The 15,023-nt window shown below is 42.2% G+C and overlaps 1 protein-coding gene across 1 annotated transcript in view; it reads right to left on the bottom strand.

Moving 5' to 3' along the window:
• Positions 1-15,023, bottom strand: part of LOC125245430 — a 1,350,402-nt gene that overhangs the window by 1,000,260 nt on the left and 335,119 nt on the right. Inside the window, 1 exon segment of the mRNA XM_048156021.1 lies at positions 3,670-5,391. Within this exon segment, the coding sequence (XP_048011978.1) occupies positions 3,670-5,391 (1,722 nt within the window).

Raw genomic sequence — 15,023 nt, 5'->3', positions numbered from 1 at the left:
TTGGAATGTCTGTCTTTGTTTTGGTCTGTGTGAAACCGTGTGCAGCCAGTTTATCCAATAGTATTTCGACATAACAGGTTGCCAGTTGGCGGAAAACACCGCATATTGCAGCCGTGGAAACCAGCTAACAAACTGGGTCAGAGAATCGCAGATTCTACTTGACCTAAAGCCTCTGGATGCATCTAATAATCTTTATGAACAACAGCACTTTAAAACACAGATAAATCAACTTATCAGCTTACAGTGTGTAAGTCTCCTCAGCTTTCATTGGCTACGTTTACATGCACCAATTTTCATCAATCCGAATGAATTGAATCCGACTGCAGATCTGTTTACATGTACTCTAAACATGTACTCATGTGTGACGTCATATCAATCACACTTGCGGTAACCCGGGTTACGTCAACAGACGATCATGTATCGATGAGATATTGTCAAAAGCATCAAATCTAGGCAATATTAAGAAGATTTGGCATTTCCAATTATTGTAGGCCTGTTACATTAGGCTTCTTTCTTTCATTATTAAATTAATATTATAATAAATTTGCCCCGCAATAATTTCATAGCGCATCATTGCATAACTGACATGTCCTGAGGATAACATAAGATTAGGCTATTTGCTAACTTTGAAAATGATTTAAAATGTTTTAGGTCTTATACAATGAATTATAGGCCTATATTATTGAGAGTGTAGGCTATATATTGTCATCAATGAAAATTAAGCGTAGCTTTACTTCAAGCACTGACAAACACTACAAACACTCAAACAAACTGTTTACACGAAATACTATTATTCTCATTTGTTTCACTAGCCATGTACGGCCACAAGACAAATAATGGAATAAATTTAGAGAGTTATATACCGTTATCAGCATTTTATGTTGAAATTCGTCTCTGAGAGAATATGCTCTGTTAATGCAGCGTCAGACAGCTCTGTCACTTTTTTACTTTCACTTTTTGTGGTGAATACTGACCGAGGTTGAGACTTTTTCACCGGCATAACTCTTGAGCAAAGTTTGCACGTTGCTTCTTGTGTGATATCCATTGGCTCCCCTTCTTGTTTTAAAACGGAAAAAAATCCAATATTATAACGAAAGGATATATACGTCACTGCCTGTTGGCATACATCTTTACAACTACAGACGTGAACGTGAACTTGCGCACTGCGTAATGCATGTCAACATTGCACTGCACATGTGCTCCAGAGACTTTTGACTTTTGATTGAGAAAGTAGTCGGATTCAAGCGTTTACATGGTAATTTTTTGCTGTTAGATCGGATTAGAAAAGGAATAAACCACCCCTTCCAATCCGATCGAAATTTCATTTGGATCGAGCTCAATCGGATCGATTAAGGCGTTTGCATGAACGTTTTTCAATCCGATTACAAGTGGATTATTTGGGTGCATGTAAACGTAGCCATTGTCAGTTGTGCTCCCTCTCGATGCGTATCCTTGGCCACCCGCGTCTCTGAACGAGGGGGCGGGGCAAACTATATTTTGAATTTGGACTGCAGTACCTATTTCAACCACTGGGTGTCATTTCCTATATAAAGCCCCTTTAAACTACTCTGAATTAATTGTTACAAGAAAACCAGGAATATTACCCATTGTAAGATTGTAGCAGTTTCTCTTGATGTAATGTTTCATTGTGAAGGGTGGAGAAGCATCACATTTTATATTAAGGGTGTGATCTTTGTTCGACCATGACGAGGCCTGTTGTGAGTGGAACCTGTCCTGTTAAACCGCTGTATGGTCTTGGCCACCGTGCTGCAGCTCAGTTTCAGGGTCTTGGCAAACTTCTTATAGCCTGCACCATCTTTATGTAGAGCAACAGTTGTTTTTTTCAGATCCTCAGAGGGTTCCTTGCCATGAGATGCCATGTTGAACTTCCAGTGACCAGTATGAGAGAGTGAGAGAGATAACACCAAATTTAACACACCTGCTCCCCATTCACACCTGAGACCTTGTAACATTAACGAGTCACATGACACCGGGGAGAGAAAATGGCTAATTGAGCCCACTCACTATTGTTATTTTGAGGGGACAGCTGTTCACCTGTCTGTGTATAATTGTTTTCCCGTCTTTCTGTCTTGTTCCCGTTTTGTCCCGTGAGAGATCCGCCGCAACATGCCAAGGAATCCCTGTGGCATCATCAGGATTTTTAACCAATCAACATACATGACATCTGTGACTCTGTTTTCTATCCTTGAGGACAAACCAACCTGGTGGGATTATTTTGCTTTGGACTTCTTCACAGGACAGCGCTGTTCCTCAATGTGCTCCCAGATTCAAAATGCCTCACCGGTGAGGCCGAACTATAACACACACACACACACACACACACACATTTTTGTCTATATTGCTTTTCTGTTTCTTCTTGTATAATACACTCTGGGTTGGCATTTATTCTTTGTATTTGTGGTTATTTGTTATAACCTCACTCAGTCAAACAGTTTTAGGAGGGAAAAGAACAAACTTTATTTGTGTAGCCTGCCTTATTTAGGCAGAGTGTTACAATCTTCACTGCATGTATATTTATAACCAAACAAACTATAAAACACAGTTCTTCCTATATTTGTTTACATTTTAAAAATATTAAACATATGTGGTTCAGGCAATATATGCATATAGTCTGCAAATATAAAACAACCCTAACTCTTTTTGTTAGATATCAGTTTTAATTACCAAATAACTATTATAAAAGTATAAGCAAAAAGTATAAGAAGATACAATAAAAAATAAAGCAAATGATTCAGTCAAACATACAAAGTCAGCGCTCTAGTAGGCTACAACAGTAAAATATAACTCCTAACTATATAAAGTTATGAGATTTCACTTTTAGTTCAACAAATTATAGATTTATGAGACCAAAGATCACCCGTTAGATATACAAAAGATGAATTATATTATGTTCAACCACTACAGAGACATCAGAGTCAACGGCAAACATCAGAAGAAGTAGCCAAGGTAAGGATGCTCTCAGCGGGGTACATGAGCACTGAGCACCAGGTGATCATCTGGATCTCACAACTCCAAATAGGCTCTACTTTTATCAATAAACCACAAATTTGAGCTTTAAAACAGTACACTCTTGCCTGAAAACTCTTAAAACTACATATCATGACATAATAACAGTAGTATGTTTGAATTACTTGGGTTTTCTCCTCTGCTACTAACACTTGCTGGTTAGTACGCAATGCATTCTGGGATACCTGGCTGTCTCAAGTCCGCACAAGTCACCTCTCTATGTATTCGTGATAAAAAGGGTGTATCAAGAACACATCCGGAGATTTGAACTGTACTTGGCTAGATGTGAATTTTGAACTGGAACAGTACTTGGACAGCAACTGATGACGTTTCACAAGAACACAGACAAGAAAGCATATTGAGAAATGGATAACTATGAATAAATGAATGAATGACGCATTTATATAGCACTTTACTATGTACTACTGTACACCCTAAATGCTTCGCAATCACATCAGGGGCCGCTCCTCATCCACAACCTGGATAATTCAACAGCAGACAGTGCAACAGTGCCATCTATAGGTGGAGAGGAGAGATTTGGTGTGTGTCTTAGAAGAGACGTTGTTTCTCAGCACAAAGATGAACTACTTATCATGATTTCAGACTGTGGTGATGTGGTTTCTCCACTGCATGGATCTTCATGTGTATCTTCAGGTGATTTTTAATAGAGAAACTCTTTTTACACTGATCACACGTGTGTGGCTTCTCTCCAGTGTGGATCCTCTCATGTGTTTTTAGAGATGAAGACTGACTGAATCTCTTGTCACAGTGTGAACACTTGTAAGGTTTTTCTCCAGTGTGAATTCTCATGTGTATCTTCAGGTGATTTTTAATAGTGAAACGTTTTCCACACTGATCACATGTGTGCAGCTTCTCTCCAGTGTGGATCTTCTTGTGTTGTTTCAGATGTGCTAACTGATTGAATCTCTTGTCACAGTGTGAACACTTGTAAGGTTTTTCTCCAGTGTGAATCCTCTCATGTGTCTTCAGAGATGATGACTGATTGAATCTCTTGTCACAGTGTGAACACTTGTAAGGTTTTTCTCCAGTGTGGATCTTCTCATGTGTTTTCAGAGATGATGACTGACTGAATCTGTTGTCACAGTGTGAACACTTGTAAGGTTTTTCTCCAGTGTGGATCTTCTCATGTGTTTTCAGAGATGATGACTGACTGAATCTGTTGTCACAGTGTGAACACTTGTAAGGTTTTTCTCCAGTGTGAATTCTCATGTGTATCTTCAGGTGACTTTTAATAGTGAAACTCTTTCCACACTGATCACACGTGTGCAGCTTCTCTCCAGTGTGGACCCTCTCATGTGATTTCAGAGATGATGAACGACTGAATCTCTTGTCACAGTATGAACACTTGTAAGATCTTTCTCCAGTGTGGATCCTCTCATGTGTTTTCAGTTGTGATGACTGACTGAATCTGTTGTCACAGTGTGAACACTTGTAAGGTTTTTCTCCAGTGTGAATTCTCATGTGTATCTTCAGGTTACTTTTAATAGTGAAACTCTTTCCACACTGATCACACGTGTGCGGCTTCTCTCTGCTGTGGATCCTCTCGTGTATTTTCAGAGATGATGAATCACTAAATCTCTTGTCACAGTGTGAACAATTGTAAGGTTTTTCTCCAGTGTGAATTCTCTGGTGCACTTTTAAATTGTTTGCTGTAGTAAAAGTCTTCTCACACTCAAAGCACATGTACTCTCTCACACCAGTGTGTGTTTTCTGATGTTGATATAAATAATACAGCAGTGAAAAACTCTTTCCACACACAGAACATGAATGTGGCTTCTCCTTTGTATGAACTGTCAGGTGTCTCTTCAGGGTTGATGACTCTAGAAATGTTTTGTCACATTGATCACATGTGTGTAGCTTCTCTCCAGTGTGGATCCTCCTGTGTTTTTTAAGGTTTGTTGATTGACTGAAACTCTCCCCACACTGATCACATGTGAACGGCTTCTCTCCAGTGTGAACTCTCATGTGATCCTTAAGATTTCCTTTTTGTGTGTAACTCTTCCCACATTGATCACATGTGAACGATCTCTCTCCGGTGTGAATTTTCATGTGTTCTTTAAGGCTTGATGATCGTGAGAAACTCTTCCCACACTGATCACATGTGAACGGCTTCTCTCCTGTATGAACTCTCATGTGAACCTTAAGATGTTGTTTGGTTGTGAAGCTCTTCCCACATTGATCACATGTGTGCGGTTTCTCTCCAGTGTGAACTTTCATGTGTTCTTTAAGGCTTGATGATTGACTGAAACTCTTCCTGCACTGATCACATGTGAACGGCTTCTCTCCTGTATGAACTCTCATGTGAATCTTAAGATGTTGTTTGGTTGAGAAACTCTTTCCACACTGAGTGCAGGTGAAAGATTTCTTGGCTCTTTTCTTTAGAAATGTCTTTAGTTCTTCACTCTCATTGCTTTCTTCCATCAGGTCTGAAATGAGAGAAAAAAAGTCATTTAACTCTCTGAGGTCTGAAAACACGCCGGCGCGTTTTGCAGGTTTTTTTTCACATTGCAGCAAAACAGACTTAAAATACTCTGTCATTTGTTTGTCATAGAGACATAAGTAATGCATCAATTGAAACTATAGAATATCTTCCTTTTATTTGTATACACTCAGAGTAAAAACAAAATGTTGTGCTTTTTGTAAAATAAAGAAAACTAACATGATGCGTGATCTCTCGTCTCCCTCTGAACGAAGTCCAATCTGATAGTTCTCAGAAAATGAACTGTAACTTATTGAATACTAATCACAAAAAAAATGTGACTTATGTCACAAAACGTTGAAATGTCAGGTTTTAAATCGTGCAAGTCAAATTGAAAACAAACATTCTGTGTTTATGTAATCTGTATGAAAAGAGAGCCATGTCAGAAGTCCGTGATTCAGCTCATTACCCACTAATTCAGCTACGCCCACAGAACGAGCGTTATTCAGAGGCAAATTCAGAGGCAACACATGCATACATTGTCTCAATCATGTATTTATTGTCTTGAAAAGTGTTTATCTGGATGTAAAAGTCATGGTTAGCGAGCTCTAGAAGACATGCAGTTAGTTCCTGTTTTCTTTTCTTCTATAGATGAATTTTAGATGAGTTTTTGTTTCTTTAGCGCCCTCTGGCTGCAGTATGAATTGAAAACACCATTCATGGAATAGCCTCTTCTTCTTTAGATGAATTTGTGGACTAAAAATGCACAAAGAGCGCCCTCTGTCTGCAAGTATGAATTGAAAACACCAGCGCTCATAGTGATGACAATGAATATTAAATAAATATAACTCCTCTGTATAGAAAATTGACAAACATATGAGCAAGCAAGCAAGGACAAGGACAATAGCGAAAAATGGCAGATGGAGCAATAATAACTGACATGATCCATGATATCATGATATTTTTAGTGATATTTGTGAATTGTCTTTCTAAATGTTTTGTTAGCATGTTGCTAATGTACTGTTAAATGTGGTTAAAGTTACCATCGTTTCTTACTGTATTCACGGAGACAAGACTGTCGTTATTTTCATTTTTAAACACTTGCAGCCTGTATAATGCATAAACACAACTTCATTCTTTATAAATCTCTCCAACAGTGTGTAATGTTAGCTTTAGCCACTGAGCACAGCCTCAAAATCATTCAGAATCAAATGTAAACATCATATAAATACTATACTTACGCGATTAGACATGCTGCATGATGAACATTTGGTAAAGATCCACTTTGAGGGTTATATTAGCTGTGTGAACTTTGTTTATGCTGTTTAAGGCAAGTGTGAGCAATTAAAGGGGCCGCAGCATGAATCGGTGCACAGTTAATGATGCCCCAAAATAGGCAGTTAAAAATTTAATTTAAAAAAATCTATGGGGTATTTTGAACTGAAACTTCACAGACACATTCAGGGGACACCTTAGACTTATATTACATCTTGTAAAAAAAACGTTCAATGGCACCTTTAAAAATTAACATTATGTATCATTTCATAGTTTAACTGTTTCTCTAAATGTGCAGAAGAATTTAATGTTTTAAATTACTTTTTGGAAAACAAAATGTTTTAATGTGACATCATTTAGTGTAACAGATTCTTTTTCAATTAATTATTTTTTGTGCTATATTATCCACTTTTTGTATTTCACCCATAAACTAAGCATATTAAGAATTAAATTGGTCTATCGTAAAGCAACTGATGCTAATTCAGAACTTCATTCTGTTTCTCCATTAAAATGTTGACAGGTATCCAGAAAAGTAGTAAAGAACTGTAAGAAAACGGCTGAAAGCACAAAAACAAAAATAATTGTTCATGTTAGAGGTCCACAAATCCCCTCAGTCTGTTGACAGCAATGAAATGAGCTTTAAGTGTCAATTTACAGCAGATCTGAAGACATCAGCATAATAAATTAGGTGAAAACAGGAACTATTGACATGAAATAAAGAGTGTTTTCAGCAGTTTCTCTGTTAATATTGATGATCCTCAGACTATCAACACTCATTCAACAAGACATTCAGATCATTAGCAGATCATATCACTTTATTCTGAGTGTTTGATGATAGAAATACATTATTGAAGTCCTATAAACTGCTCTACTGAAAGACAATACTGTTATTTTTCACAACAAGACATGGATAAAACACCAATAATACAAAAACAAACACTAATGAGACTCATCTTCATCAACTACTGCTGCTAAATACCATATCAATATAATATATATGAACTGAAAGTTTGATTTTCTAATAAAGTACATTGATTGCAGTAGTGAAATTAAATCAGAAGACACAATGATCACAAAACCTTTCGAAATAAAGAGCAGCACAAAGTAGGGTTATCATCATAATACAGAATCATCTCATATTTAAGATATCAAAACAGTGATCTGTATTAAATCCAGTATAATCACCAGTATAGGCTACATGTAGATTAGAGAGGATGAATTAAAGTGTGAACTAAATGTAAATAAGGTGTGTATGTGTGCGCACTTTCACATGGGCCTCACAGGAGGCGGTTTTAACAATAAAAATACTTATTTTATTGGATATGAGCAATTTGTTGTTTGTGTTGTGGATATTTAATAAAAAAGCTTGCTTCGCTTCGTATATTCTGTTTAACAGCTCTGCAACTGAACTGCTCATATGTTCTGACGCTTAAATCGAATATGAATTGGTAAAACGCCTTTGCAAAATATTTGGACTGCTCTCGAATTTATAATGGACTGAATATCTCTCTCAGAACTTGACGTGTGATTCCACACTGACTGAATATGCACATGAATCATGGTCACACACACACGCTCAGAGCAATATTGTTTTAGCTACAAACCCGATTCCAAAAAAGTTGGGACAGTGTACAAATTGTGAATAAAAAAGGAATGCAATAATTTACAAATCCCATAAACTTATATTTTATTCACAATAGAATATAGATAACATATCAAATGTTGAAAGTGAGACATTTTGAAATGACATGCCAAATATTGGCTCATTTTGGATTTCTTTAAAGCTACACATTCCAAAAAAATTGGGACAGGTAGCAGTAAGAGGCCGGAAAAGTTAAATGTACATATAAGGAACATCTGGAGGACCAATTTGCAACTTATTAGGTCAATTGGCAACATGATTGGGTATAAAAAGAGCCTCTCAGAGTGGCAGTGTCTCTCAGAAGTCAAAATGGGCAGAGGATCACCAATCAGAGAAAAATTGCAAAGAGTTTTAAGTTATAATCATCTACAGGGCATAATATCATCCAAAGATTCAGAGAATCTGGAACAATCTCTGTGCGTAAGGGTCAAGGACAGAAACCATATCCCGTGATCTTCGGGCCCTTAGACGGCACTGCATCACATACAGGAATGCTACTGTAATGGAAATCACAACATGGGCTCCGGAATACTTCCAGAAAACACTGTCGGTGAACACAATCCACCGTGCCATTCACCGTTGCTGGCTAAAACTCTATAGGTCAAAAAAGAAGCCATATCTACACATGATCCAGGAGCACAGGAGTTTTCTTTGGGCCAAGGCTCATTTAAAATGGACTGTGGCAAAGTGGAAAACTGATCTGTGGTCAGACAAATCAAAATTTGAAGTTCTTTTTGGAAAACTGGGCCGCCATGTCATCCAGACTAAAGAGGACAAGGACAACCCAAGTTGTTATCAGCACTCAGTTCAGAAGCCTGCATCTCTGATGGTATGGGGTTGCATGAGTGCATGTGGCATGGGCAGCTTACACATCTGGAAAGGCACCATCAATGCTGAAAGGTATATCCAAGTTCTAGAACAACATATGCTCCCATCCAGACGTCGTCTCTTTCAGGGAAGACCTTGCATTTTCCAACATGACAATGCCAGACCACATACTGCATCAATTACAACATCATGGCTGCGTAGAAGAAGGATCCGGGTACTGAAATGGCCAGCCTGCAGGCCAGATCTTTCACCCATAGAAAACATTTGGTGCGTCATAAAGAGGAAGATGCGACAAAGAAGACCTAAGACAGTTGAGCAACTAGAAGCCTGTATTAGACAAGAATGGGACAACATTCCTATTCCTAAACTTGAGCAACTTGTCTCCTCAGTCCCCAGACGTTTGCAGACTGTTATAAAAAGAAGAGGGGATGCCACATAGTGGTAAACATGGCCTTGTCCCAACTTTTTTGAGATGTGTTGATGCCATGAAATTTAAAATCAACCTATTTTTCCCTTAAAATGATACATTTTCTCAGTTTAAACATTTGATATGTCATCTATGTTGTATTCTGAATAAAATGTTGAAATTTGAAACTTCCACATCATTGTATTCTGTTTTTATTCACAATTTGTTCAGCGTCCCAGCTTTTTTGGAATTGGGTTTGTATGTTTTATAGTTTTAAAATATTTCGAAGGACAAACAAATGATCTTTATTGGCTTTATTTCAAGTCAGCTGTCACTTTACTTAGCGCAAGCCCCTATGCGCTCACACACTTGGCACAGCCCTTGTCATTAATTAATATGAATTAATATGATTAGCCTTTTGCTTGACTACGTTATCAAACAGCTAATAATGTGATGCTAGTGTTACACATACCGTTCCTGTTCTTCAACTCAGACAGAGTCAGACAGCTGCCTTATAACAATCAGTATCCTTACAAACACTCACCCTTATGAAACTGAACCATGTTTTTTGTAGTAACCATGATTTTTATAGTAAAACTATGGTTTTACTACAGTAACCATAGTTTAACTATAGTTCCCTTTCAAGGGAACTCGCGCTGCGTAAATGAAGCACGTATGCAATCTGTCCAATCAGGAGATGGAACGTCATAGGCGGGTGACGTCACTGACCAGGAACCATAAAGCCAGCCCGAAAACACTGTCATTCAGCTTCTGTGTCTTCAGCAAGCGCTCCGTGTGATCTGTCTTATTTACCGTTGTCTGTCTACTTTGAAAAGTATTACCATGGCGAGCGAGCAGCTATACAGGAAGTGCGTGCACCCTTGTTCGTGTTTTATCCCGGACGGGGACTCACGTGAAATGTGTGTTGTTTGTATGGGAGTGCAGCGTGCCCAGGCAGCTCTCAAAGGGGGCTGCTTGTGTGCATTGTGATCAGCTGCCGCTGAGAACGCTGCGCTCCCGCCGAGCTCTCTTCGAGGAGAGTGGCTCGGTTCGTGTTCCCCAGGGCTCGAGTCCCGCTTCTGCCGAGGCAGGGTGGCGCCTTATGTCTTGGGGTTCGCAGATGGATCTATCAGAGGGGTTAGAGACGGGCCATGCCTTATCTCTGCCTTCACCTGGTGCATCCGGCAGTGTATCCATCCGGAGGCTGGAAGCACGCTTTGCGGTTTCTTCTGCTCCGGGGGATACGGTCACGTTAATGGCGTCTAGTTCTGAGGAGCTGGATATTGTTAGCGTGGCCACGGGAGAGTCTGAGGATTCGCCACTTCAGTCTCCCGCGAGCGAGGAGCTCATGGAGGTGCTTTCTCGTGCTGTGGCCAAGTTGAGCATCGATTGGCCGGCCGAAAAGCAAGAGCAGATGGTGAGAAGCAAGCTTGACGAACGCTTCTTGCCATCCAGGTCTGCTCAGCCTCCACGTCAGGCGCTACCATTTTTTCCCGACCTCCACACTGAGGTGTCGAGGTCGTGGAAGAAGCCGGTATCTACCCGTGTCTACACACCTCAGACCTCCATTTACAGCAACGTGGCTGGAATGAGGAGACACGGGTATGGGGCGATGCCAAGAGCGGAAGAGACGCTTGCGGGCCATCTCTCTCCGCACGCGGCCAAATCCCTTCTGCTGCCGGGTGAGAGCAGCAGAAGCCGAGTACAAGCTCCTCGCAATACAGACAACACCAGAAGCAGAGTGTTGCTACCCGTGCTCCCCCTCCGAGGAGTTGGGAGGCGGGGCAGCACTCGCAGGCGAAGTCCTCGAAGGGCAAGACGGATCTGAGGGCCGTCATTGCTGCTAAGAGGGCTTCGTCTAAGAGATCCTGACGCCAGAGGGGCGGTCAGGATCCTGAGGGTGGTCCCCTCCGGAGACAAACAGTGTTCACCTACGGTGCCTGTGTGTCTTCGGTGCCCTCAGAAGGGCGCTCTGCCAACCCCGCCGCAATGCTGGGGCGCAGTAGTTCCCTGCCTGTCACCCAAGGGTGGTGCGCTTCCTCTGCAGTCACGCCAGTTGTTCCCTGCCGGTCCGCCGCTTCAGGGCACTGTGCTTACTGCTTGTGTTCCACCAGAGACCAGTCTCGAGAGGCTGGTACCCTTAGTAGATTTTTTGTCAGAGTGGAAAAATCTGTCAAAAGTATCTCAGTGGGTCCTGCGAACTATAGAAAAGGGGTACGCGATTCAGATCCGAGGATTGGTTTGTGACGATAGATCTGAAAGACGTGTATTTCCATGTGTCGATCCTTCCATATCACAGAGAATTCCTGAGGTTTGCTTTCGGGGGCGAAGCATACCAATATCGGGTTCTCCCCTTCAGCCTAGCATTGTCACCCCGAACTTTTACCAAATGTGTAGATGCGGCGCAGAGGCCCTTGCGTATGCAGGGAATCCGCATTCTCAACTACATAGACGATTGGTTGATTCTCGCTCAATCAGAACAGATGGCGGTTCAACATCGAGGTGTTGTTCTCGCTCATATGGAAAAGTTGGGGTTGAGACTAAACGCAAAGAAAAGTGTGCTTTCTCCTGCACAGAGAACCACTTATCTGGGCGTGGTATGGGATTCGGTGATTATGAAAGTCCGTTTATCTCCGGCTCGAATATCATCAATCCTCAATACTGTCTCGGACATAAGGCAAGGCCAGTCACTCACTGTAAAACAGTTTCAGAGACTGTTAGGTCTGATAGCAGCAGCGTCCAACGTTATACCTTGCGGCCTGCTGTACATGAGACCACTGCAGTGGTGGCTCAAAACCAAGGGGTTCTCACCGAGGGGGAATCCGTTTCGTATGATCAGAGTCATGCGGCGATGCTTACGTGCTCTAGACATATGGAAGCAACCTTGGTTTCTATCCCAGGGACCTGTGCTAGGGGCTCTCAGTCGCTGCGTCACGCTAACGACAGATGCATCCCTCACGGGTTGGGGGTGATCATGAGTGGTCGCTCGACACGGGGTCTGTGGCAGGACCATCATCTCACTTGGCACATAAACTGTCTAGAAATGATGGTGGTATTTCTAGCTTTGAGATACTTCCTCCCAGACCTCAGAGACAAACATGTGTTAGTCCGGACAGACAACACATCAGTAGACTCGTATATATAAATCACCAGGGGGGTCTGAGATTACGCCCGCTTTACAAGCTGGCGAATCAGATTCTTCTGTGGTCCCAAGGGAAACTGCTATCCCTCAGAGCAGTTTACATCCCGGGGTACCTGAATGTGGGAGCAGACATCCTGTCGAGGCAGGGGCCAAGGCCCGGGGAATGGAGACTTCATCCAGATGTGGTGAAGCTCCTTTGGGAGAACTACGGCGAAGCCCAAGTGGATCTGTTTGCGTCTCGAGGGACGACTCACTGTCCCTCGAGACGCAAACAGATCCACTTGGGCTTCGGCGTAGTTCACTGTGGTTCTCCATGACAAACCCAGCACCTCTTGGGCTGGATGCTATGGTACAGCCGTGGCCGAGGCTACCGGTTTCTACCTGGTTTCTCTCCTCGACGGGTCTCCGATGGAGATTCCGGTCAGGAAGGACCTTCTCTCACAGGCAGGCGGTCTAATACTGCATCCCCGCCCGGAGTTATGGAACTTGTGGGCGTGGCCTCCGAGGGGGCATGTCTCATAGATTCCTGTCTCTCAACTGAGGTTGTTGAGACCATACTCCAGTCCAGAGCTCCATCCACGAGGAAACTATACGCTCTGAAGTGGAGATTATTCACTTCATGGTGTGAAAATCATCAGTGGGATCCAGTTAACTGCCCGGTTAGCGTGGTGCTGGACTTCCTACAGGAAAGATTTTCTGCAGGGTTATCCCCCTCCACACTAAAGGTGTACATGGCGGCCTTAGCTGCTTACCATGCTCCTTTCAGTGGAGTCTCTTTGGGGAGACACCCACACATAACCCGTTTCCTTCGTGGCACTATGAGGATGAGACCTGCAGTACGCACAAGAGTTCCGGCATGGGATTTGGCCATTGTATTACAGGGCCTGTCTATGGCCCCCTCCGAGCCCATCGAAGAGGTGGCAGAAAAGTTTTGAACACTAAAGACAGTGTTTCTTATCATCGACTCGTCTCTCAAGAGAATTGGGGACATTCAAGTCCTGTCAGTTGCTCCACCGTGCATGGAATTTGCGGCTGGTAATGTGAAGGCATTTCTACATCCCAGACCGGGATACATCCCTAAGGTTCTCACTAATACTGCGAGACCTATAGTGCTGCAGGCCTTCTGTCCTCCTCCGTTTACGTCATCGGACCAGGAAAAGCTGAATCTGCTTTGTCCAGTATGGGCATTGGATGCTTATGTTCACAGAGTTGCCATGTGGAGAAAGAACGAACAGCTGTTCGTATGTTTTGGTGCACCAAGAAAAGGTCTACCGGCATCTAAGCAGAGAATGAGCAAGTGGGTGGTCGAAGCTATCTCACTTGCTTATGAGGCGGTCGGACAGCCTTCACCATTGGCTGTCCGGGCGCACTCTACTAGGAGTATGGCTGCCTCCAAGGCTTTTATCTTGGGAGTCTCCCTTTCGGACATTTGTGATGTGGCAGGCTGGTCGTCACCGCACACATTTGTCAGGTTCTACGAGCTAGACCTCGGCTCCGCTCCAGGGGCACAAGTGTTACTGTGAATGTGCGCCTCGAATGTGCGCCTACTATGGCGACGTTGGTATGGCGTTTCCATAGCGATTTACGCAGCGCAAGTTCCCTTGAAAGGGAACGTCTCAGTTATATATATAACCTTAGTTCCCTGAATATTAGTTCCCTATTCGGGGAACTAAGATTATATACATAACCGAGACGTTTTTATAGTAAAACCATAGTAACTACAAAATAACCATTGTTTTACTATGGTTTTTGAAGTAAAACCACAGTAACTACATAATGAAAGTACTAGGTTACTAATGTAACCTCGGTTCCCTTAGATATGGAATGAGAACTGCATCATTTGTCTTTCTAAAAAGACGCTACAGGGAGAAACTTCTTTTTCTCTAATTACTGAAGCCTTTTTCAATCACGCAGTGAAACTGCATGGCCATCAGGGCCTGATTTTAATATCTGAGGTCGAGGATGGGTTTGAGAGGTCTCCTGGGAGGATGAAAAATGTTAGGGCGTGAGGGACAGAGTCGCATTCTGAAAAGAATGCTGTCCGCGAGCACAAGGAGGCTACACTCATGCTCTTGCAATAAGAGCACGTCATTTCAGTGAGCGTGGCTTCTGTGTGGGACGTGCCCAGACATCGCATGCACTCACTGTGCCCGTCATCCATGTGCAAAGGGACGTTGATACAACGGCGCGAGAGATCTGCTCATTAGAGATTATGCTCTTTTATTTTCCAAATGCAGCTGCAGAAGGAAAAGGCATGTAGACC

The sequence above is a fragment of the Megalobrama amblycephala genome, linkage group LG1 (assembly GCF_018812025.1).
Source record: "Megalobrama amblycephala isolate DHTTF-2021 linkage group LG1, ASM1881202v1, whole genome shotgun sequence".
NCBI lineage: Eukaryota > Metazoa > Chordata > Actinopteri > Cypriniformes > Xenocyprididae > Megalobrama > Megalobrama amblycephala.
The sequence above is the reverse complement of the archived record's forward strand: the minus strand, read 5'-3'. Positions and strand labels throughout refer to the sequence as shown.